Source organism: Benincasa hispida, chromosome 4 (assembly GCF_009727055.1).
Source record: "Benincasa hispida cultivar B227 chromosome 4, ASM972705v1, whole genome shotgun sequence".
NCBI classification, from domain to species: Eukaryota; Viridiplantae; Streptophyta; class Magnoliopsida; order Cucurbitales; family Cucurbitaceae; genus Benincasa; species Benincasa hispida.
This window is the reverse complement of record NC_052352.1, coordinates 5,775,922-5,802,418: the sequence shown is the minus strand read 5'-3', so window position 1 is coordinate 5,802,418 and position 26,497 is coordinate 5,775,922. Positions and strand designations below refer to the sequence as shown.

General features: G+C 35.7%; 3 protein-coding genes across 4 annotated transcripts; all 3 read left to right on the top strand.

Moving 5' to 3' along the window:
* The first annotated feature begins 3,426 nt into the window (after positions 1-3,426).
* LOC120075972 (lysine-specific histone demethylase 1 homolog 3) lies at positions 3,427-13,228 on the top strand. 2 transcript variants are annotated; one of them, XM_039029736.1, is made up of 9 exons: positions 3,427-3,732; positions 4,043-6,357; positions 7,132-7,273; positions 7,436-9,607; positions 9,740-9,833; positions 10,223-10,716; positions 11,211-11,894; positions 12,052-12,126; positions 12,411-13,228. In XM_039029736.1, the coding sequence occupies exons 2-9, from the start codon at positions 4,262-4,264 to the stop codon at positions 12,474-12,476; spliced, it is 5,823 nt and encodes a 1,940-aa protein (XP_038885664.1). In that variant the 5' UTR covers positions 3,427-3,732; positions 4,043-4,261; the 3' UTR covers positions 12,477-13,228. The 2 variants fall into 2 exon arrangements, with proteins under 2 accessions (XP_038885664.1, XP_038885665.1); XM_039029737.1 differs by having other exon boundaries at positions 4,027-6,357.
* A 2,052-nt stretch (positions 13,229-15,280) lies between these two features.
* LOC120075973 (V-type proton ATPase 16 kDa proteolipid subunit) lies at positions 15,281-16,948 on the top strand. Its single transcript, XM_039029738.1, has 3 exons — positions 15,281-15,493; positions 15,610-15,895; positions 16,583-16,948. Exons 1-3 carry the CDS (start codon positions 15,415-15,417, stop codon positions 16,713-16,715), a joined length of 498 nt encoding a protein of 165 aa, XP_038885666.1. The 5' UTR covers positions 15,281-15,414; the 3' UTR covers positions 16,716-16,948.
* A 2,556-nt stretch (positions 16,949-19,504) lies between these two features.
* LOC120075971 (V-type proton ATPase 16 kDa proteolipid subunit) lies at positions 19,505-21,718 on the top strand. Its single transcript, XM_039029734.1, has 3 exons — positions 19,505-19,747; positions 19,832-20,117; positions 21,375-21,718. Exons 1-3 carry the CDS (start codon positions 19,669-19,671, stop codon positions 21,505-21,507), a joined length of 498 nt encoding a protein of 165 aa, XP_038885662.1. The 5' UTR covers positions 19,505-19,668; the 3' UTR covers positions 21,508-21,718.
* The last annotated feature ends 4,779 nt before the right edge of the window (positions 21,719-26,497 follow it).

The following is a 26,497-nucleotide window of genomic DNA, read 5'->3' as shown; positions in this document are numbered from 1 at the left end:
TCGTGGATCATTAGAGCCCACGATTTGTAGGTCCATGAGGTCCCTTTACTAGCTCATATTCGACTAAACCTTAGAATAGTGTGACGAACGAATTTGAAGTGTTAAATTTTGGTTTTTGGAGCAAAGCGTTAAATATATACGATATATTTAACCTAATGTTTAATTATGAATTAAACATAAAGAGAGAGAAAATAAGAGATGTTTAAATAAGATTTAAATATCAAGATTATGAATAGATATTCATATAAATTGGGATCAGTGTTGGATTTAATATTAAATTAGATTAATTAAATTATTTAGTATTAATTAAATTTTAAATTTTGATTATTATAATTAATTTTGAAATTAAATGGACTTGGTCAAAATTGAATTAAAAGTCAAATTGTTGACTATGTAAAAAATGCAATGGAAGTCAAATTGTTAACTTTTGACTTTGAAAGTAAAAAAGTCAAATATGTTGACTTTGGATTTTGAGAGTCAAACTTTGACCAAGTTAGTGAAAATATCCAATATTTGTGAGTAGGAAATGCCAATTTTTTCATGGCCAAGGGTTGTCTTCATTTGAAGACACTTGTCCTACTAAGTCTCACTTCGAGTCAGTGGATTTTCTAGTATCAATTTCTCATCAGACTCAAAGTTGCATGTTTGCATGTAATGGTCTTTAAAAGGGGCGTTTAATGCTTTTGAAGAACTCTTGGCCATAGTGGAATTGGATGAGATTATGTGATAATCTCATTGAAATTTTCTCTCATAGTTTTAGCTTTCTTTTTCCTCCAAATTAGTCACTGACCGGATCCCACCATCCCGTTCTAAAGCTGGAGAATAGTCAGGAAGACTCTTGCGGTGATCTATGAACCGTTTGTGAAGAGATTGGAGCTGATTTGAAGAAGATTCAAAGATTACAAAGGTTGTATTCTTTTTCCCCTTTTACTTGTTTTATTGCATGCATGCTTATCTTTATAATTAATCTAATTAGAGTACTTTAGATATATTTTTTCTTCTGCTGCGCATGTGTTTGTTCCATCAACTAACACTTAGTCAAAATTTTCAAGCTTCAAATGGGTCATTTTCCTCCTCGTCCCAACATATGCCTTGCTCCTATAGTCTTCCTCAGGTCAGAGCATACTTAGCCAATATTCTGACACTATGTTTTCAACTTTTGCATTCGAACCTTTCCTTCAAATACTTAGAAAAATTATTGCCCTCCAAGATCAAAATATGCATCCACCCTACTTCTTGGCTCAAGTACTTATTTCGTGCACCTCATGGTTAAGTGAAAGAAAGAGATTGAGGGCTCACAGGTTTCATGACAGATATAGTTTAGTGATTAAGGCGTATTTTTGTATTATAAAATAGAATATTCAATTATTTTCCTTTCCAAAATACTAGAGAATGAGTTGTCGCTTGAAATTTTATTGTTGACTAGTATACATACGAGTCATAAATTTATGTACATATATAAAAAATAAATTACAAAATATAATAATAGATCCGTGAAGCTTGGATTTTATGTCCAATAGTAGTCATCAAACTTTAAATATGTCAAATGTATATTTGAACTTTTAGGTGGTGTTTGGGCTTTAACTTACAGTGGGATTAGTGGGCTATATAATAGCCACACTCAGTGTTTTGGGTGAGTGTTGACATAACATGGAGTAAGATATTTTAACATCTGTTTTGCTATAGTAGAATTATTTACAACTTAGTGGTTAACAATAACCAATTCTCACTTCCTCTAACGTTTCTAAAACTCCACCCATCGATGACCAACTTCAACGACCAACTCTAGCAAATACCTTATACAACGCCCAATTTCGACAATGATCACCTCCGACGACTAGCTCCACCGATTACTTCCACTCGCCAACTTGGACAACCACCTATGCGACCAACTCTAATACTCACTATGATGGCCAACCTCAGTGAAGATCATCTCCAACCCCCAATTTTGGCGATGACCGCCTTCATTTACTAGTGTTAATGACACCCTTCGACAACCAACTTTGACGATAAACTCTGGTGGCCATTTAAGCGATCAACTTCAATGATCACTCTGTCAACAACTCCGACGACCACATCAAATGACTAATTTTAGTGATCATCTCTGACATCAAACTTCAATAGAAAAACCACCTCTCACAACCCCGATTTCGCACAATGACCACCTCCAACGACCAATCCATCGATCATCTTCGAAGACCACCTAACAACCAACTTCGATGATCACTCTTGTGGTCAACTCTAGTGAAGACCACCTTTGATGTCTAAGTACAATGAGTGTATAGTTCCACATATAGTAAGGTCGGAGTTCTCCGTTTAATTCTCCCTTTGGAGGTTGTTGAATGAGGTTATTTATAGTGCCATTTCTCTGACAAATGCCTGTGGTTACATGTAACGTCAATAATGTCAGGCTTGTTGCGACTCTCGAGATTGCAAAGTATTAGGGCTAAGCTTGACCCAATTATTTCTCAATATATAATCTCTAGGCTCAATTGGGTTACTTGGATACCAAAGATTTGACTTTTCCCTTTTGGACACTATCCCTCCCTCGCAATTTTGCTTGGACATGACCCTTAAGTAAAACACAATTATGGTAGAAATTCAATTTAGGTTTACTAAATAAATAGCAAAATTTAAATTTTCATCTGGATAAACAGCAAAAACTTTTTAAAATTGTAAAAATAGCAAAAGGATTATAAAATTATAAAATAATGATTAATAATTGTCAAAATTATCCCCACGTGGAATTCTAAAGGTGCGAGTATAATGACCTGAGTTCAGGAGGGGTACATGAATGAACTGATATCACATCCGAATGAGAGGCTTCCTGAAGACATGAAAGTATGGTTAAGAAAGGCTTAAAAAAATTGAAAGTTACTACCTATACAAAAAGGTGTACCTTTCTTTTCGGTGGCTCAATCATTATTCAATGTCTGCTAATTCATTATTCAAATATAGTGGACGAGACATAGTCAACCACTACACATAGTCAATTTTGGGGGACTTTGTTAAAAGTGACATCAACTACAAAATATATTTATCTTCAACAATCCTAATAAGATTCGAATTGGCAGAACCAATATATGGATAAAATAAAAGTTAATAATATATGGATATTTACAATATAAATTTGGTAAAAAAAACTGTATATTTAATTAAGGTGAAATTAATTCGAAAAGTCATTAAACAGAATTTAAAATAATAATTAAATATAGAGATTATGTTAACTATAAAATTAAGAGGGCATTGCTATAAATCTTATTCCAAGATGATTTTACCAGAAAGAAATCTTAAATTTTGTTCCACACTCAAATTTCTCCTCCAATTTTTCTCGCAAAGGAAAAGAGGAATTTTGGTCCGGCAATTTCCGATTTGTTGAAAAAGGAAAAGAGGAAAAAAGGGAAAAAAAGAAGGAAAAAAAAAAACCCCTCGCCGAGTGGTCCGCAGCGTTTCAGAAGGCCCCCTCGTCCCACTACTTTCTTTCACCGCACCTGTCGTTTCGATCCCCAAAATTGTCGTTTTGGGTTTATTTATTTTTTAATATTATCACCAATTAAAAATTTCCTTATTTTTTCTCCCCCGCAACAGAGACTTTTTCCCCCATCCCGCTGGCGGCGCACTTCTCAGAGCCGACCGTCACTCTCATCACCGGTGAGGCTAACGTGCGCACCTCACTCTCTTCTTCTTCTTCTCACCAATTCTTGAATGCCGCCATAGACGAGCTTCTTCAAGGTCCACTTCTCTTCCCTCACAAATTTGGTGTTTTATTTCGCTTCTCTCTCATTAATGCCATTACAAACCCTAGATGCGTGTTTCCTTTCGTATCCTATCGCATTACTGTTTTTTTAAAAAAATTATTTTCGTATTGGTCGAGTTAGGAAGGAACTCTTTCTGATATTCGTGGTAGAATAAGCTAATCCGTAGAATTTCTTTACTGGGTTTTGTCCCTCTGTATTTTTGGATGTATGACTTAGGGTATTTTATTTTATTTTATTTTTGAAAATTTTTTAATCTGAACGTTTTTAGGTCTTCACGAGTGTAGGGTCTTTTTGGATTAACTTCGAATTTTGTGGAGCACAGCCGCGAATGGTTGTGGAATTATAATCCGTACGGGATTTTTGAGTTTTAGGTTCTTGATGATTGAGAGGTGTGAACGATGGGATGTGTTTCAGATTATTTCTTGATTGCTTGTTTTCTCAAGCTGGGTTAGGGTTACACCATCGAGATTTGCTGGTTATTTATTGAATGTGGGGTTAGGAAGATGGATGTAGACAATAAGAAGTCTGGTTTTAGGAAAAGAACGAAGCCAAAGGATGATGGGTTTGACTCAGATGATGATGAGCCAATTGGCTCTCTGCTGAAGTTAAAGAGATCTCGAAACTCTAAGAAGACTAAGTTGGGTGTAGATGATGGCGGTGAAAGGGACAAGATGGTTGACAAGAATGGAGCAAAATTGCCAGTGCAAGAGGACTTTGGGGGAATGGATGATACTTTAGCTAGTTTCAGAAAGAAGTTGAGGCGTCCCAAAAAGGTTAGTGGACCTGGAATTGCCAGGGAGCAGAATTCTTCCCTAAGTATGACAGAATCTTTGGATTCATTATCTAATACATCCAGAGGACAAGGGGATTTAGACACAAGATTGAGACCAGAAAATGGTGAATTAATGGATCATGAAGAGTCTGATCCAACTGCAAAGATTGATGTAGAAACGAGGTGTGAAGCACCCAATTTGGAATTAAAAGACATGGAGATGGGTATCTCAAGTAGGAGAAGTGCTAATTTCTCTTTCGATAAACAGTTGGACGATTCATTGTCTGCATTTGTCCAAAAGGTTCAATCTGGTTCAACTAGGAAATCATTGGTATCTACAACATTTAAATCGGACTTCAAGGATGAGGCTTCTGAAGATAATTTGAGTCCTTTTTCTAGAGCACTTTCTGGGGATCGTGAAACACACTCCATTGTGAGTTCTAATTCTTCAGCTAAGCTGCCACAAGAAGTCAAAAAACCAGATTCTGAACTTACTACATCATATTTAATTTCCTGTTCGCATTGCACCAAAGAGAATTGTAATCCTGGTCGAGGACAACGCCATCAAGGGGTCGAACGTCACCAAGAAGAGTATCAATGCTGTCTCAATAATCATGAGAATCCTGACATGAGACCAGGCATATCAAATGAAGTTGCTGATGAAGATAGCAAAAACTTCAGTCATTTTAGGGACAATTTCCGGGCTCTGGAAAGAAAGGCATCCTGTGAAATCAAGAGTGTAGTAAAACATTGTTCTTGTGGTGATACAATGATGAATAGCCATTTGCCCGAAATGGGTTCTTTTGAGGATGGGCTAGGTGAAAATCAACTCAATGAAAGTATGTGCAGTACTTGTCGTCCTCTAGAACAGGTAAATGAAAGCCATGGTCATTGTGGGGGTGTTTCCAGCGGAGATTTTTGTGATGTGGTGGCCCAAGAGACCACAGTCACTTTGTCTAAAACAACTCTAGGTGTAGATTGCGAGGGAAAAGAACTGTTACTTGTTATACATCATGATGAATTGCCAAACTCTACCAATTTCTGTGAAAGTTCTTCCAAAGAAATCTGTCTATCTACTCAAAATTTGAAGATTTCTGAACAATCATTAGACAGAACAACACTCTCCAATCTTCAGTTATCTGCACGTTTCGATTCAACGAAAGCGGATAAAACTTGCAGTGACTCTGATAATTTAAATACTGGAACTGACGAGCCTAATAATGAATGTGGTTCTATGCAGAAAGAAAATGCTCTGATCTCTAATAGGATTTCAGATTCAACTGCTGTTCAATCTCACATATCCCAAAAATCTAGGGCAACTGCTTCTGGACCAAATTATCCAGAGATTTGTCCTAGTGGAAATTTCAGCATGGTATCAGATGGTCAACCGGCCAAGGCTTTGGTGGAGATAGATGGTCCAAATAATATACTTACTGGTAAAGAGGTTAAGGTATCTTCTCTTGGATCTTTCACTCCAGATGATAATGACCTTGAGGATGTAATATCTGCTCCTGGTAGTGAAAAAGATTTAAAGCTTTCAGCTTTACAACGTGTAACACGCAAGACAAAGAAGCCTAGGCATGATGACATGGCTTATGAAGGAGATATTGATTGGGAGGTTTTGATTAGTGAGCGTGCAGTTGATGGCGACCATTCTTTCAGATCAAGAAAGGAATCTACATCAACAACTTTTACAGAGGCTGAAACTGGTGGTAGAGCTGCAGTGTCTGCAGGGCTTAAGGCACATGCAGTTGGTCTACTTGAGAAGATTAAATTTAAGGATGTGCTAAAGCGCAAAGGTGGACTTCAAGAGTACATAGCATGCAGGTATTTGTTACTTCATCCTTTATATTATTACATGCCTTGTTTTTATGTCACTTTATTTTGGATAAATCACTTTTCTCCCTGATTTGTTTTATGTCACATTATTTGTTTTTATGCCTTTTCTATGGTTTTTGCCATCAATGTGCAATTATGGAATTATATTCAGTATCACACCGTGCATCTTGCCTAATGTTGAGCAATGTGATATTGGGTTGCAGTGATTATGTATTTATCTATTTTTAATATTTACAGTTGTATTTTAATTTATTATAATAATACATCTATGGTTAGTTGCTGGATGATGTGCCGAGTTAGATGAATCAAAACTTTCAAGCTTCTTTGTCATCATATATATTTCAAGTTGATGCCAGTCTTGGTTTTGGCAATTATTATTAAAAGGGAAATATATATATTTTTTAAAATTGTACTGGTTTCTGTTGTATCACAAAGATTGATATTTATTTGTATCTTATACATCTGGGCCTTGCATGGATAAGTAGTATACTCTCGGTTCAGTGTATGAAATTTTACTGTAATTTATGGGGAATAAACAAAACTAATTTACTTTCCACTTTCCAGCGAATAAAAAATTGTTATAAACCAAGGGGAATGAATTGTTATTGGGAGGAAGTACTGAGTTCTCCAAGCAACAATGTCATTGGATCATGCATATTGAATTGATGCTAGAATGGAGCTGAAAAAGCGTATAATTAAATTTAATTGATACTCATCTATGATTCAATTATTCAACGATATTTAAAATGCGTCTCCTTGCAGGAATCAGATCCTGGGCCTTTGGTGTAAAGATGTTACACGCATTTTGCATCTCGCTGACTGTGGGGTCACTGATACTCCCTCTATGGATGAACCGCCACGTTTTCCCCTTATTAGGGAGATCTATGCATTTCTTAACCTACGTGTAAGTTAGGACAGATTATAGAGTATCGTCTTGTGTTTTTTATGAACCACTTAGTTTGTCTTTGACATTCATTTCATTCAATTAATAGTTTCTTATGTCATTTTACTTTGGAGGGTGTTTTTTTTCCCTTAGGTCAGTATTAATTTCTAATGAAATCGACAGGGTTATATAAATGCGGGGATTGCTTCTGAGAAAGCCAAATCAGAATCTGACGTTAAATATGATTATGAACCGGTAGAAAAGAAGGTTGTAGACGTTAGTGTTGCTTCAGCTGCTGATTCTGAGGAAGGGGTTTCTGCCATGGTAAAAAATTATGATGCTTCTAATGCAGAGAACGATGTTTCAGCTGGCTGTGAAATAATATTGGAAGATGCTGAAGGAAGAGATCCTGTGATTGCAAATAATTTGGGTTTACCAAAACCAGTGGAACATGAACAAGAATTGGTACATGTCTTGGAGTATGGTACTCCTGATCCCATACCGGTAAAACTGGTAGGTGATGTTCCGGGTAAAGCTGCCTCACATTTAACTAATCATTCAAGAAATGGTTGGCACCCAATCCACTCCTCTGATGAATGTGTAGGAGGTGATCAACAACAGCTGAGTAATTCTGAAGTCAGAAAGAAAGTAATTGTTATTGGAGCTGGTCCTGCTGGCTTAACTGCTGCAAAGCACTTGCATCGTCAGGGCTTTGGTGTCACCGTACTTGAAGCCAGGAATAGGTTAGGAGGTCGTGTTCATACAGACCGTTCCTCTCTTTCTGTTCCTGTAGATCTTGGTGCAAGTATTATTACAGGAGTAGAGGCTGATGTTGCAACCGAAAGAAGACCTGATCCTTCCTCCTTGATTTGCACTCAATTGGGCCTGGAGTTGACTGTATTAAATAGTGACTGTCCCCTCTATGACATCATTACACGCAAAAAAGTTCCAGTAGACATGGATGAAGCTTTGGAAGCAGAATATAATAGTCTGCTTGATGACATGGTGTTGCTTGTTGCACAAAGAGGGGAGCATGCAATGGCCATGTCTCTCGAGGAGGGTTTAGAATATGCCCTTAAGCGACGACGCATGGCTCGAGGAATGGATGTTTGTTCTGATGAAGAAGTTTTGAGTCCCTTTGAGAGGAGAGTGATGAATTGGCATTTTGCTAACTTGGAGTATGGTTGTGCTGCTATGCTCAAGAAAGTGTCTCTTCCTAATTGGAATCAGGATGATCTTTATGGAGGTTTTGGAGGAGCTCATTGTATGATTAAAGGGGGTTATAGCACAGTTGTTGAGTCTCTTGGTGGAGGACTCGATGTTCACCTAAATCATGTTGTGGCTGATATTTCTTACAGCACCAGTGACATCGGGTTTAATGGGAATCAGTGTGCAAAGGTAAAAGTTTCCACAACCAATGGTTGTGTGTTTCTAGGAGATGCTGTCCTTATTACTGTGCCTCTTGGGTGCTTGAAAGCAGAAACTATTAAGTTTTCTCCACCATTGCCTGAATGGAAGCGTCTGTCCATTCAGCGCCTTGGGTTTGGAGTTCTTAACAAAATAGTTCTTGAATTTCCAGAAGTTTTCTGGGACGACTCTGTGGATTATTTTGGGGCAACTGCAGAGGAAACAAAGTGGAGGGGGCAGTGTTTCATGTTTTGGAATGTAAGAAAAACAGTTGGTGCTCCGGTTCTCATAGCACTGGTGGTTGGTCAGGCGGCCGTGGAGAGGCAATATATGAACTCTTCAGATAATGTAAGCCATGCGTTAATGGTCCTTCGCAAACTTTTTGGAGAAGCTATGGTACCTGATCCAGTTGCATCTGTCGTAACTGATTGGGGAAGAGATCCGTTTAGCTATGGTGCTTACTCATATGTTGCTGTTGGAGCGTCTGGAGAGGACTATGACATTTTAGCAAGACCTGTTGGAAACTGTTTGTTTTTTGCTGGTGAAGCTACTTGCAAGGAGCATCCTGACACTGTTGGGGGTGCAATGATGAGTGGGCTAAGAGAGGCCGTACGCATGATTGATGTATTGAGTGATGGTTATGATTTCACAGCAGAAGTAGAGGCAATGGAAGCTGCTCAGAGGCAGTCCGAGTGTGAGAATGATGAAGTTGGGGACATAATTACAAGACTCGATGCTGTTAAGCTTTCTGATGCTTTTTACAAAAATTCTTTGGATGGTGCCAGGATTTTGACCACAGAAGCTTTACTACAAGATTTGTTTTTTAATGCAAAAACAACAGCTGGGAGATTGCATGTGGCAAAAGAGTTGCTGAATCTCCCTGCTGACACGTTGAAGTCCTTTGCAGGGACCAAAGAAGGTCTTACAGTTCTCAACTCATGGATTTTGGTAATGCCTACACTTTCTAGTGTTCTTCTCATGATTTTTTTATCATGTTTTTTCTCTTATTCATTTACGTCTTTACAGCATAATCTATTCATGTTATTAGCTTTTATAATGTTGGCTTAAAATTGATTATAGGACTCAATGGGGAAGGATGGGACTCAACTTCTTCGGCAATGTGTTCGTATTCTTGTGCTAGTTTCAACAGATCTACTTGCAGTTCGCTTATCAGGTATATCTACTTGCTTTTTTGAGCGACTTGATATATCTTCTTTTCTTTTAAAGTTTAAACCCTCCTTGAGTTTTCCTGCTATTGTATCAATGATATTAGCTATTTGTTTCGACTGATATAGCTATTTGAATTATCATTATGTAATGTTTATGTTTTAAGAGTAAATCAGATTTTGTTTATTTTCAGTACCATTGCTCTATTATTTGTTCGCTCATGCATGCTTTTAGGTTTTCTTGTTAAGCTCTTACAATGGACTTTTGAGTAGAAGTTAATGCACGCGTGTGCATATGATTTTGTTGTTTGTTTGTCTTTTTTCCCTCCTGAAATTGAAATTAATGTGCCGGTAATGGGAATTTACTATATGTCGCCTTTGCTAACAATTGGTGCAGGCATAGGTAAAACCGTGAAAGAAAAGGTATGTGTGCATACAAGCCGTGACATCCGTGCCATTGCGAGTCAGTTGGTTAGTGTTTGGCTTGAAGTTTTCCGTAAAGAAAAGGCTGCTAATGGGGGGTTAAAACTCTCCAAGTCTGTTTCTGCTGTTGAATTATTGAAGAGGAAATCTAATAAAGATTCTTCTTCTGGGAAACCTCCTTTGCATGCAAACAACAGCACGCTGGATAGTAGGGGCAATTTGCTGACTTCTGCATCAGCTGCAATTCCCTTGCAGTCTGATGTCAATATGAAAAACGATAATAGCAAACAATTGAAATTAGAAATGGAAAATTCATCAAAATCAGATATCAGTTCATCAAGGTCAAGGGGTTCATTCGGAAAGCAGGATGCAGAGATGGAAGACAACAACATTGCTATGACAGAAGAGGAGGAGGCTGCATTTGCTGCTGCTGAGGCAGCACGAGCAGCTGCACTTGCAGCTGCGAAGGTTGTTTTCTTTACCCCCCCTTCTTATTGAATGTTCTAGTGACTGGGTTTGTATTGAGTCTTGGTGCGTTCTTGCAACAGCAGTTTCTTCATGTGCTTCATCATTTAAACTCCTAATAATATTACATTGTGGATATGGACTGAATGCAAAATGAAATGGCCTTGGTGCTTTATAGCTCGTTTAATTAAATTTGGTTGTGATCATAGCAGATGTTCGTTTCTATTTCATTAGTGGCAGGAATTTTGTGATCATTTCTAGGAGTGATGTGACTTTCGTACTTTATCTATGGAGGAAAGATAAATTTTAATTGATCTCAAAAAGTGACTCACTTATGTTATATAGGATCTAGAAACTGTATTTAGATAGTCTTGTCGTATCACTGGTTTCCATTTTACTCGAAGTTGAATTTGTTGACTAGTTTATAGGAGATTTGTGAAAATAATACCTGATTGCATGTTGTGCATACTTTGAACTTAGTGATTTTCACACAACAGGCATATGCATCTTCTGAAGCCAAGAGCGCAATGCAGCTCCCAAAAATCCCCTCCTTTCACAAATTTGCTAGACGGGAGCATTATGCTCAAATGGATGAGTGCGAGTATAAAAAGAAGTTGTCTGGCAGTGTGCTAGGAAGACAAGATTGTATATCTGAAATAGATTCTAGAAATTGCAGGGTCAGGAACTGGTCTGTGGAATTTTCTGCTGCTTGTGTTAATCTTGAAAGTTCACGAATGTCTGCAGATAACCTTTCGCAAAGAAGCCATTCGAATGAGATTGTTACCCAATTGAACTTCAGGGAGCACTCTGGTGAAAGTGCTCCTGTGGATAGTAGTATATACACGAAAGCATGGGTTGATACAGCTGGTAGTGTTGGAATGAAAGATTATCATGCTATTGAGAGATGGCGCACTCAAGCAGCTGCAGCTCATGTAAATGATGAGGAGGATTCAAACACAAATTGGCATAAACCCACTTGGAATAATGATCAAGTAGCGAATGAGAGCTCAATATCACAAGTGACGATCAATAAGGAGCCTATAAGAAACCATCATCGTGGGGCTGACAGAATTAAGCAGGCTGTAGTTGATTATGTTGCATCACTCTTGATGCCCCTTTACAAAGCAAGGAAAATTGACAAGGATGGATACAAGTCAATTATGAAGAAAAGTGCAACAAAGGTTAGTAATTTTCATCTTCCCCAGTACATTCTTCCACTTCTATTTTTTCTAAATATTTTTGGGGGTATGTGTGGGGTTCTTTTTTTTTTTTTTTTTGGGGGGGGGGGGGGGTGGTTCAAATGGATTACATGTTTAACCATGTTTCATTGGAATATAGGTCATGGAACAGGCCACTGATGCAGAGAAAGGCATGACTGTTTCTGAGTTTCTTGATTTCAAACGTAGGAACAAGGTTTGCTTCCATCTTCAGCTTCTTTATCAGTTACAGATTACAAATGCTTCTTTGTACTGTTACCTCATGAATATTCTTTTGTTCAAGAAAAAAGAGGATTGCTCAACTCTTTTTCATTTGGATTTGATCTTAATCATATTAATACGGTCTCTATTGTGCCATCAATGTGTGCCACTTTTCTTCCCTGTGAGACCAAGTGTATTTTTGTTGTTTCTTTTTTCTCCTTCTTTCGGACAGTTTCTCATCCATTTCCACTTGGTTGTACTTGTATTATGCACTTGCAGATTCGTGCCTTTGTAGACAAATTAATAGAGAGGCATATGGCTATGAAGCCTGTAGTGAAGTCATGACTACAGTCCCAAGGATTTGCTGTCATTTTATTGGTCAATAATGAAGCCGTGATGGTCCCAAGGATCAAATGGCTTTCTTGGCGAGCTTCTCGTGAGGACACAATTACGGATTATTCATTTTAGTCTGGGAAGACACCAAGGTATATGTTGGCATGAAAGCCTTCATAATTTGACGCCTGTATTACATTTCCAGTGCACCTTAATTTCTGGAGCTGCAATAGAGTAATATGACATTTCTGCTTGTGCGTTGTGGAGTTTCCCATGATCTGCCAAGATTTTGGTTCGTGCTGTCAGATATGATTATAACTGGTACTGGTGTTGAATGCAATATTGATTGGTATCGAACTGCAGCCCGATTCTGCATAATTCTTTTGGCATGGCTTAAGTTTATGCCACTCATCGGGGCCACTCCAGGTGTCATTTTCTTGCTCATTTGGGTTATGAGCGCCTGTTGAAGAAAACATCACATTGTACTATAAGGGTGCAAGATCAAGCCCTTCAGTTTTTAGCGATGGACTGTAGGTTATGTTTCATTTTCTTTTCTTCCTTTTCCCTCTCCACCTGTACAGCTTAGAATTATTTCATTGACGACAATCACACAGTAATTTTCATTTATTTGCAAAAATTTCTCAATCTTTGAGATTGAATATTGTAATTTACCTGTCTTTCTTTCCCATAGATTAACTAAAGGTGCCGTGGAGGCCATTTTTCCTTTCTAATGGATACTCTTTCCCATCAAACGTTATTGTTAATTGTTGACTTTTTCCTACCTCTTGCCATAATCCATTTTTATGATAGGCACTCGTATATTCTATTTAGTAAAATGACTGTACTGTCTTGGTTGAGACATCAAAATGTAGACTATTATGGTTAGTGCTTCTGTTGTCAACAACTTTGATCAGCGAAAATGTTCCTGATATATAGCCACATGAAATCTACTGCTTATGCGACTTGGAACACAACAAATGCAATATATGTAAGTGAATCAACATTTCTTCCCCTTTCTCTTTCTTGCACTTTTAATGCCAGTTCGCTTTACCTCTCACATATATATTTTTTTGGTTGCTAGGTTTGCAGTGCATAGGCTGCTTCACTCATACCAATAAATAGGTATCTTTCTTTTAGCCTATATGAGATCCTTTCAGCTATTGCAGCTATTGCATATTTGTATATGATCTTGCATATTCATGAGTACTGTAAATGTCGAGGTAGGTTGTTAGTTAATCAGTTTCAAAACTGCAATGGATGTTTAGATCTTTCAGTATAATGTTTGAATAGAAGTATTATCGTGGAGCCAATATGATATATGAGCATAATTCAACTTGCCTTGAATCTTCCACCCGTATATTGTTGAAATAAAAACAAGTATTATCCAAATTGAAATATGGGACCTTCAACTGGCATAAATCATGTATCCTTGACTGCGGTTAGAAGCTAGATGTTCGAATTTTCATCTTGTATATTGTTGAACTAAAAAATGTATTATCCAAAGTGAGGGATGCGACCTTGGTATGTGGTTTGTGATGGGGCCATTATCGATTATTTGGACATTCTTGCATTTGAATTATGCAAATCTTGCATTTAGAATCACAAACTTGTGCTAACACGACATCTAGCTTTAGAACTCAAGGACATATATGTACAACCTATATAGCAGATCCTTGTTCAAATAAGATTGTAAAGCTGCATCTAGCTTGACTGCATAATTGAAAGGTCGATTCTCCATCTTCAGTCCTCACTCTATTATGTGTTAACTCTACATGAAAGTAGAAACATGAGCTTTCATTTTTTGTACTGGTCTTCTGATTTTGTGTTTTATGGAGTCTTATTTTAGTTCTGCTTGTAGGTGTGATAGTTTTGTTGCTAATGTTTTATTTGATTTCATCAAATGAGGTGTGGAATTCGAATTTCGAGGACGAATACCTTAATTAGTTGAGTTAAGTTGAGTTATGTTTAATTTGAAGTAGCTAGTGGTTTTACTGAACATTTTTTATGTCAAATAATATCCAACATATGTATGGCATGTGTATTTGAACTCTGAGTGGCAGGAAGTTGTTTCCCAGAAGGTTCCATTATAGTTGCTCTTCATTACATTCAATAGCCATCTGATGGATGACATTCAATGTAAATGTTTTATTAGCTAAAGAGTATATAACATTTTCCTTGAAATAAGCTGAAGAATATCGACTTCGATCTTTTTACATGTCATTGAATAGTGATGTGATTGTAACGATCGACTCATTCCTGGCTCTTCCAAGTTCTTGCTTCACTTTATTTGTAGGTAAAGTTCTTAGCTAGAGAATTTAAATCCCGAATTAGAGTCTTAAGTAAAAGAAACAGTACTTTTATGGATTAGCACATTATGTCATTTTCAATCGTCCTTCCCAGAGATTGCTATGCCTCCTGTAGTTTGCTAACTATTCTCTTACATTCCTCAACGGTAAATATTACTTTCAATGTTTTGCAAATACGTACTAACTTTAAGCATAGTTCCATTTAATTGATTTCATATTGTAATTAAGGAAGAAAATAATTCTTGTGCATCATGAAATTAATTGATTTCATATTCGTCTCTTTTTAATTTAATATATACTTTTTAAGTGACGGTATGATTGAGTTGCAATACGTGCAGGCACATTTTTATGGACTGCTGGCAAGATGTGGGCCTATAATTGGGCCATGTATTTACATGTTATTCTGTTGGCGGCCCACTTTAAGTCCATGATTGGGCCTTTCGTGGGCCAAGGGAAGCCCAGCTGTACGACCCGATCGTATTATTCTAAAGCAAATAATTATTCGTGATAGCGTGAGTATTTCAGAGAGTTGTAACGAGGCGACAAAGGAGAGAAGAGGAAGAAGAGAGAGAGAGAGAGAGAGAGATATCGAGATCTGATCTGATCGGAGAACTTCTTCATCTTCACCGTTGAACCCAGAAAAGATGTCGTCAACTTTCAGCGGCGATGAAACGGCACCCTTCTTCGGCTTTCTGGGCGCCGCTGCAGCCCTCGTCTTCTCCTGTAATATTTCTTTCATCCAATGCGCAGTTAATTTGATTGTTCTTGTTTGCTCTGACGTGTTTTCTGGCTTTGGATCTTTGATTCTTATTGTGGTGGGGTTTTTGTTATTTGATTAGGTATGGGAGCTGCTTATGGGACGGCGAAGAGCGGGGTGGGAGTTGCGTCTATGGGAGTAATGAGGCCTGAACTGGTGATGAAGTCGATTGTTCCGGTCGTTATGGCTGGAGTTTTGGGTATTTATGGTCTTATTATTGCTGTGATTATTAGTACAGGGATTAACCCCAAGGCTAAATCTTATTACCTCTTCGATGGTTACGCACATCTCTCATCTGGGCTTGCCTGTGGCCTTGCCGGTCTGTCCGCTGGCATGGCTATCGGGATCGTCGGTGATGCGGGTGTTAGGTACTATTTGTTAACGTTTTGGAACTTTTTTTGTTTGGTCGTCGTGTATGCATTTTGACCGACTAGTCTGTTCGCGCTTGTATACTTACTATCGCTAGATTTCTTTCGTGTGGGTATTGATTGTTCTTATCAGCCTGTTTCTCCGTTTTTCTTGGATTGTGTTCACATCTTTCGTATAAATTTTTTGTCGTCTGTAGTGTTATTCCTTTATGCTCTGGTGGATTAGGTTTGTATGTCGGATGGGATTTTGATGGGATCCCTGTCGTGGTTATGTAAGTAGCTGTACTTGTCCAGTTTATTGAGTTCCTGCGTTTGTTGTTTTCTGCGATTTTTTTTGGGAAAATTGTTCATGATTTGTTATTTCTTGGTTTAAATCCTATTTTAATTCCTAGATTGTCTTTTTATTTACAAGTATTCTATTTTAGTCTTGTTAAGACATAATTTTAACCATATTTCAAAGATTTTGTATTGGGTATGGAAATGGGGTATCTGAATTTTTCTTTTTAAAAATATAATGCAAAAATTCGATCAAAATGAATTGTATGAAACTTCAAAATCAGGACCTGATCATAAAATTTTGAGTTATTATTTGAACCCTTCTGATAGCTTCTGGTATTTATCTGAGTTTTGTTTTCTCAAACCCTTGTGATGTAAAAGGTACTTATTCCTTGTATTTGTCTTCTACAGAGCCAACGCACAGCAGCCTAAGCTTTTCGTTGGGATGATTCTTATTTTAATTTTTGCCGAAGCTCTGGCACTCTATGGACTTATTGTGGGCATTATTCTCTCTTCCCGAGCTGGTCAGTCAAGAGCTGATTAAGTGGATGCTTTGTGTTTGGACTGGAGTTTGTGTAGTATGTCTCCTCTTTTTGTCAAGAATTGATTTTGTTCTCTTTTGAGTAAATGGGTTATTATTATGGTTTAAGCCTACTCTCTCAAATGTTCTTGTGAGGTGTGATTGCCATACCGCACGGATCCTGTTGTAGTGATATATGGATTTGGAATTAATTATTCTTCTCAATAAAATATTAAACTCTGTTACTTTTAATATTACTCTAGTTTTGCGAAGCTTCCTTTTAAATTGTGTTGAGAAAAATATCGTAATTACCTTAACAGTTGATGTCTTGATATTTGTTATCTGTAGCTTTTACACTGTCAATATTTCAGGTGATCAGAGTTTGCAGATAGTTGTTTCTTATAATTCTCTGCTCTTATTTTGCCGTGGATATGTGTAAGACTGTTTCGGTAGATCGGTACGAAAAATCAGGTCTGATAATGCCATTATGAAAGTTCCTTTAAAGCTTCGAATAGGTTCTTTTGACATTTCCTTTATTTTTTGGGGGAATCCAACGAGAGGAGTGGGATATGAGAGATGGGAGAGATACCCTTCCTGGGAAAAGCTGTTTTGGTATTGGCGTATGGTCTCTGTCCTTTCTCTTGTAAGGGAAAAACTGGTTGAATATTCTGTAGGTGTCCTTTAGTTAGGTTATGTTGCTGAGCCAATAGAGAGCCGACTTGTGACTTCTCCTTTATGCTGCATCTTTTACACCTCTTATCTCTTTGGCATCTTCTCTCTCTCTCCCTATAGTTTATATTAGGATTGTTTCCTCAGTGACCTCATTATTTATTTTTAACTTCAAATTCATTACTTCTCCCTCTTCTCCCTCTTTGGAGTTCGATGAAGTCCAAATATATGGTTGCGTCCGTCAATTTCTTCTACTTTTTGAGTTTAGTAGGTCTCTCTTCTCATGTGACATGAGTAAGATCGAAGGAACACATATTTTCTTTATTTATCCCTATTTGACATGTTCGGCCTTTTTTGGCTCACAGTCGAGAATAAGCCCTTTTTGGATGGAGACAGGGCGCCATAAATTACAATTTCGCTTTTGCAACGACCATCTCATCTTGATCGAGTTAATGTCGGGATTTTTGTATGGATGATCAAAGTGTTTTTTTTTTTTTTTTTTTTTTAAATTTTTGGGAGAGGGAGGGATGTGTCCTATTTTTTTTAAAATGAGGTTTTTTGACCATTTGTTGACATCAAATTTGGATGAAATTATCAAAATGAAATCCTTGTGCATGCGAATTGGCTCTCTCGTCCTCTCTCATAGATTGCTCTTCTCACTCCTTTTTTGTCACGATCTCGCTCTCCCCTCTTTGTTCTTACTCTTAGGCGCTCGGTCTTGTTTTGCAAGGTCACTCGGGAGAAAAAGATTGAGGAAGATTTAAGATGTAAGCAAGAATTAAAAAAACTAAAGTTTGAAATGGAGGGCTAAAAATCATTTTGCACTTTGAAAATGAGTTTTTTAATCAATTATTTCGTTAATGTCTAAGGTACCATGGAGATAGAACTAATTTTTTGCCCATAGAGTTTGTGAAGGGAGGTGTGATTTACTATTAGTAAGATCTTCGACAATTAGCTTCTATAGACCATGATCGTATGAATCCATCAAGATTTTTGGCTTGTTTCGGATCTGATTAATACCCAAAAAAAAAAAAAAAAAAAAGATCAGGACAAACTTGATGAATACTTGGTGAGGTAAAAAAACAAATTTGAATTGCAATTAGTATGCGTCATATATAGTAAAAATTGAAGAGAGAAGATGGGCTTGATGGAGGGATGTTGATTCCTTTCAAGTAACATTGTAACAATATAATACATTATACTTCGTTCACTTAAAATTTACGTATAAGTATTATAGTAACAATTTTTTTATGAACTTTCAATCAAGAAGTAAGAGATTCAAATCTCCAATCTTTATGTATTGTTGAACTAAAAAGAATTATTAAGAGAAGCATGATTTGCTTAAAAAATATGATATTGTATTGTTAATACGAACCACATGATGAAAAGAAGTAAATTTGTCTATTGAGTATACCATTGAGGATTAGGGTTATTTACATCCGAAAGGTGAAATTGCTGTAAATACTGGTTAACTACTGAAAGTTGAAAAAATCCCGTCTTTTTGGGCGTCAAGTCAATTTCTCTCGTCGATAAGGAAGGTCAATTATTTTAATAACCAACTTAATTTCTATGTTTCCTTGAAAAAAAAAAAAGTTAATGTTACTATTTAATTACTTTCACTAATCAACTATCAAAGCATTTGAGAGACGAATTGACTTCACATAAGTTAAAATGGTAAACATTTATATCCGTTAAAAGATTGGATATTCAAAATTTCACTTGCACTCATGATTGTTAGGTCAATCCATTTGCCACTACAAACGAAGATTATTTTTAGTTTTACACTTCATCTTTGTGTACTTGAGAGAGAGATTGCTCTAATTTATAACTTCATAATTATTAGTTCTCATATGTTCAAAAGATGAGAATAAAATCTATAATAATAAATAAAAAGAAAGTATCACGTTAATAATAGAAAAAACTCCTTGAATCTATGTTTTCTCTGATAACATATAAATCAAATCTCTAATTTCGAACTTGATAAGATATACTTTTATGTGAGTTGAGTTATACTTATTTTTTAAAAATATTTTTCTTTTTTTCTTAAAAAAAAAAACATTATTTTTTCATTGAAAAAAAAGATAGATTTATCTCTAAAATTTAGGTATAAAGGTTTTGCTTTTCGTCTTCCTATTCGATATTCCAGATAACGTGGAGAGATTTTATAGAATCAAAAGACATAAGAAAGGGCGAAAACAAAAGAGTTGGGTATCTCAAAATCAGGGAGAGGAGAAAAAAAAAAAAAAAAAAAAAGCTTCAGATCTGATCTGATCGGAGATCCTCTTCTTCCCTGTCCAAACCGGAAAAAATGTCGTCAACGTTCAGTGGTGATGAAACGGCACCCTTCTTTGGCTTTCTCGGCGCCGCTGCGGCCCTGGTTTTCTCCTGTAAGAACATTTTTTTCTATGCAATTGATCACATCTCTCTTTTTATGGATCTTCATTGGATTGTCTTTTGTTTTTGTTAATTAGGTATGGGAGCCGCCTACGGAACGGCGAAGAGCGGGGTTGGTGTGGCGTCAATGGGAGTGATGAGGCCGGAATTGGTGATGAAGTCGATTGTTCCGGTGGTTATGGCTGGAGTTTTGGGTATTTATGGTTTGATTATTGCTGTGATTATTAGTACGGGGATTAACCCGAAGGCTAAATCTTATTACCTTTTTGATGGTTACGCTCATCTTTCCTCTGGTCTTGCTTGCGGCCTCGCCGGTCTCTCTGCTGGCATGGCTATCGGCATCGTCGGCGATGCGGGTGTTAGGTACTTTATTTTAATGTATTCGAGCTGATGGGAATTTTAATCCGTTAATCTGTAGTGTAGATTTATAGGTATTGTGGAAACTTCTGTCTTGCTTAATTTCGTTTCTTACGGAACTTCAGTGAAGGTACTTTGATTGAAACTTTGTTATCAGAATCTATGTCGCCATTTTCAAGTAAAGTAGTAGGATTGTTTGTGGGATGGGATGCTTGTGTTAAGAATGAGTTTAAAAGTTAAATATATTCTGACCTAATTGGTTAGGGATTGAAGTCTTTCTAAATCTGATTGAACTTAAAACTTGAAGTTCAAATCTTTTTTGTTTTCTGTTTTTGAAATTTTTACTGTTTCCTTTCAATTCCTTTATTTCCGATTTTCACTTTTCTGAAAAGAAACATTTGAGTTTTTAGTAAAATTCAAAAAACAAAACCAAAAACTACTTTTCTTTCTTTCTTTTTAGTCTTCAAAACTTAATTTGATTTTTGAAAACATGTATAAAAAGTTGATAACTAAGGTCTTGTCTGATAACCATTTGATTTTTTGCTTTCAGTTTTTGAAAACCAAGCTTATAAATACCTCTTCCACCTCTAGATTTATTGCTTTGTAGGTACTTTTTACCAGTGCTTTTACAAATCAACCAAAATTTGAAAACTAAAAAAAAAATAGTTTTTAAAAATTTGTTTTTGTTTATGGGTTTTGGCTAAGAATTCAACTCTTGTATTTAAGAAATATACAAATCATCTTCAGAAATTAAGAGGAAATAGGCCTTAAACAAAGAACCTATAAGTAGGAGTAGTGTTTATAATCTTACATATTAAAATAAAAAATGGAAAACGAAATGGTTATCAAATAAGACTACATCTATGGTTTTTGAATCTAAGTTCCTGCTTGATTATTTTCTGCCTCAGATCTGTATTAATGGTTTAATGCTTCAAACCCTGAACAGATTAATGGCATCACCATTGTTATTAATCCTTTGATATTTACACTACAAAGAGTCTTTGCAAAACAAGCAAAGTTTTGTCTCTTGTTACAGTAACTAGAGAGATGATTCATCTGCGCTTTTGGATCTGTTTTTCAATCAGTCATTTGAGTTTGAATTGAGTTGCTTACTTGCTTCCATAAATTTTTCCACGGGTTTAGTTTCTTCTTGTGAATAGTTTACAACTTGCTTTTGATGTGTGCCATTCATATTCAACTTCAAATCTTCTGGTTAAAACAAAGCTTTAGAATAGAAGCATCTAATTGTATTGTCTTCTGCAGGGCCAATGCACAACAACCTAAGCTTTTTGTTGGGATGATTCTCATTCTAATTTTCGCCGAAGCACTTGCCCTTTATGGACTTATTGTTGGTATTATTCTCTCCTCTCGTGCTGGTCAATCAAGAGCTGATTAAGTGAATGTTTTGCGCTTGGAATTTGTGTATTTTGTCTCTTTTTTTCTTTCTTTCATGAATTGTTTTTGTAGTTCTCTGATTAGAAATGGTCATGGCTAAGTTTTACTTTCTCAAATATTCTTGTGTTGTGTGATTTCCATACCACACGGATCCTATACTCATAAGGATTTGAAATCAATCACTCTCTCAATAAACATAAAACATTGTTTCCTGGGCTGTTTGTTGTGCTGAATGTTGCTCTTGAATCTGTGCCTGTAGATTACTAATTTCTGCTTCTGAAAATTTTGGTGATACTGTGTAACTAATGGCTAGGATATTTGTTATTTGACTGCAAGAAGAGGACTGAAATATCTGTTGATACGTCGCGGAGTTTCAACATCGATATCAAAGATTAATTGATATATTTGCTATCTTTGATAAATACACCATGCCTAAAAATTATCATGTATTAATCTTAATGTGAATATGAAGACTAATAACAAGATCTATAACTTAATTTGGAAGTAAAAATAAATTAAAGTAAACTATTTCATAAAACTACAACTTATTCCTTATACTAGTATATGTAGAATTTCAATTTCAATTTCGATCTCAATATCAATATTTTAACTTGTAGGTTTGTAGCTGTGGGAGCAGTAAGGATAGAGGGAAAGTAAACTATTTCATAAAACTAAAAGTTAAATCATAATTTTTATTTCTTCTTAGTACAACAAAGGAAGATTTGAACATTGAAATGAGAGATTACATTTTTTTTTATAATACAAATAGGAATAGGGAAATTAGAATAGAGTAGATAATACATATTGTATACCTGTTGAGCTATGATTTTTTTTTTTTTTTTTTTTTTTTTTTTTAACTATGTTCATGTGATTTTAATTTTAATTTTAAATTAATTATTTTATTATATATATATATTTTTTGAAATCATGTTGTCATAATTTCTAAAACTATTAGACATGTATGAATTTTTGTTTATATTCCATAGTTTGTGCTTTATGTTTCAAAAAATTGGGCAACAACTCTTTCATAATTCATCAGGGACTAAATTTGTATTTTATTTTTCGAAAGGTTGTGCTTCTTTTTTGGGGTGGTAGTTTTTTTTTCTCCATCTGAATGCGTTGAAGAGACGCATTCGGAAATATTTTATTATTATTTTTTTAGTCCCATATGTCGCATTTAAAAAAAATAAAAAATAAACTGGTCATTCGAAAATATTTTTATTATTTTTCCCCCGTATGTCGCATTAATGCGTCTGTTGAACACGATCGTTTAGTAAATTACTATGCGATCGTGTATAAATTACTAAACGATCGTGTACAATATATAATTTTAGCACAAATTTATCTAAACGATTGCTTAGTTATTTATTTGCTTAGTTAAATGTACAACACCAACTGTATTCTACAAATTTATCTAAACAAAAACTAAATAATCGCGTAACAGTTATGTAAACAATCGCTTAGTATTATCTAAATGATCACTTAACAAAACCTAAGCGATTGCTTAGTATTAGCCAAACGACCGCTTTATAAATTAGTACACGATCGCGTAATGAATATCTAAACGATTGCTTAGTATTAGCTAAACGATTGCTTAGTATTATCTAAACGATCGCTTAGTATTAGCTAAACGATTGCTTAGTATTCTCTCCGATCGCTTATTATTAGCCAAATGATTGCTTAATATTATCTAAACGATTGCTTATTATTAGCCAAACGATCACATAATGGATATCGAAACGGTCGCGGAACAGTTAGCTAAACGATCGCTTAGTATTCTCTAAATGATCGCTTAACAAAACCTAAACGATCGCTTAGTATTATCTAAAGATCGAATAAAAAAACCTAAGCGATTGCTTAGTATTAGCCAAACGATTGCTTTATAAATTAGTACATGATCGCGTAATGGATATCTAAACGATCACTTAGTATTAGCCAAACGATCGCTTAGTATTCTCTCCGATCGCTTAATAATATCTATCCGATCGCTTAGTAATATCTATCTGATCGCTTAGTATTCTCTATCTGATCGTTTAGTAACATCTATGATTGATTTGATAGTAATATTGCTATTTTGAGATTAAGAAATTGCTATGATTGATTTGATATACTCGATATTAATTTTAAATTTCAAACTATTTGTAAAAATATTGTCCTTTTATAAACTATTTAGGAAAATATTGTTGTTTTCAAACTATTTGTAAAAATATTGTTTTTTTTAAATAGGTCGAATTTTGAACACTCGACCTTCCCTTTTCGTATTTTTTGTACGTCGAACCTTGAACCCTTGACCTTGCCCTAACATTATTATTGAGTCTGTTTAATTATCATTCCGGAGACCTTCATCATAATTATTTGATGTGGAGAGAACGAAAGACCTTCCTTATAACACTCATAATTATTTGATGTGTTAAAAATAATTTTGTATTGGTAGAGAACGAAAGAGGGAAGAGTAAGAGAGAGAGCGAGATCGGAGAGAGCGAAATCTGAGAGAGCGAGATGTTGAGAGAGAGTGAGAGCGGAGAGAGCAAGATATTGAGAGAAAGCGAGAGTGGAGAGAGCGAGATATTGAGAGAGAGCGAGAGCGGGGAGAGCGAGACATTGAGAGAGAGCGAGAATTGAGAGAGGGAGATATTGAGAGAGAGCAAAATCTGAGAGAGCGGGATATTGAGAGAGTGAGAGCGGAGAGAACGAGATATTGAGAGAGCGAGTTTTGAGAAAGAGCGAGAGTTTCCAGTTTTTTTCTTTTTAACTTGGGAGTTTCCAGCTTGATATGTTATTCTTTCTAACCCATTTGGAAACACACTCATTTGGATAAATCTTTTAGAATTTAACTGCTATTGCTCGTAGATGGGGCCATTTCATCTTTTTGGTTCATCATATTCTTATGCTTTTTTATTGTTGCTCCGACAATCATAAAGATTTTATTATTATTTATAATTAAAAAAAAAACTCAATCAAAATCTTGACCTCACTACTGTGATATTTCTATCTTTATATCAATAATACAGTCTTATTTATAGACTTGTATGTTGAAGGTTTTGAGTGTTGATTTTGATTTATTTGTCCCAAATTATTATCTAAAATATGTAAATTTGAATATTGAAGTTTTTTTTACCTAACTTTTTTAGATTTAGACTATATGATGTTATTATTTATGTCAGTGACATTTAAAGCTTCTATATCAAAATAATTACTATTCATAATATATAAAAGAATAAATTAAAAAAAATAATATCTCATAAAAATAAAAAAATTAAAATTAAAAATCTCATTTATAAAAAATAATTACAAAAATCAATGTGTCCCAACAAGGTGGACGTCGTCGATTTCGAGTTGGTTGTTCGTTCGTCGGACTTCGAACTTAAGGTTGCTCGGGTTCTTCTTGATGTTGCTCTGGTACCCTCTGCAGGCGCTTCATAATATAAATATTCATTATGCCTCCACGACCCTGACCAATGTCCATACAATACCCGTATGAAGACGGAAGGACCAGTCTCTGAGTCATTAATATCCTGAACGAAATGCTGGCATCCATCGGACTAGCATAAATCAGTTACTTTGCGTCTGCATCATAGGGGCAAACTCTTCCTACATTATGTTGCACCTCATCAAACTTCATTCCTTCTTCCCGAAACAGGTCTTCTATGTCTGGAGCTGGTGGAGGAACAATAGGTATATTGTACATATAATGAATTTCCTTCATATAGCTTTAGTTGTCACTACATATAACAAGAACCTGGTTCGGATCATTCGCAACCTCACGGAGTCTACAGTTGTTCGATCTCTGTGAATTATAAAACAATTAGACAATATTTAAAATAAATTTAAATTAAAAATAATTAGATCATATTCATTTACTAGATGACTAGATGACCCACAGCTGCTCCCGGACGAGTGACGTATCGCTTTGTGATATTATTATACCAATGAATATATTCTGGAGTGACATATGTGTCAAACTGTTTAAGAGAAACCCCCACTGCAATAAACCTTGCACGATAGTGCCATCGTACTACCAAATGTGCAACTTTCGGACCAATGTCCAGTCCTTAGGTTAATATCATGCAGTATGGGTTCAGTATTACAAGGTGATAAGACATCCTGTTGAAAATCGAATTGTCTCATGACCCTGTTAGGAAGATGCCACTCACCAACGTGAAAACATGTGAGAGGACTCATCGTCCGCCATATGTTTTGACCATTCGTACAAAAATTAAGCAAAGTATGCATATGTTTTGATCATTCGTACAAAAATTTGATAAAGTTGTTAATGAAATTGTAATCTTGAATCCAATAAACTAAGGTCCTTAGGCTATTTAATGTAGTTTGAACTTTATGTAGTGACATAAATATGGATCAAGTTCAAATATATAGTCAAAATGGTCTATAGTATATGAATAAGGTTGGGCGCCTTATTCTGGGGACACTATGGATGCGGCCCACTTTGTAGTTAGTACAAATGATGTGATCCTGAATTGTTCATATAGAGATATATGAGTGGAGGCATCCTATGCAATGAGTTTCCATAAGATTGAACCATGAAATAGTCACTTTTTACGTTATAAATGTCGTTTTATGTATAAAACTGACTATTCCATTAATTGATGACCTAGGTAACTTAATCTTAATGTATAAAGCCTAGGTCTTGAACAAGGGTCCCCACCCTCTCCTTGGCCTAAGAGGGATTCGGTTTATAGGTTGGACCTTAAACCAATGGTTCCCCTACTAGCTCATATTGAATAAACTTAGAACAGTATGATAGAATAATTCGAATTGTTCGAATTAGGTGAAGAAAGAGAAACCAACAAGTATATGTGATATAGTGGTCGGGTTTTCAAGTTTAGAGATACAACTTTAATATTTAAATATGATTTAAATATCAATAATATGAATACGTTCATATTCGGAAGCTCGGAAATAATGGAAATGGTCAAAGATGTAAAAAGTCAAAGAGTTGACTTTTTGACTTTGAAAAGTCAAACTTTGAC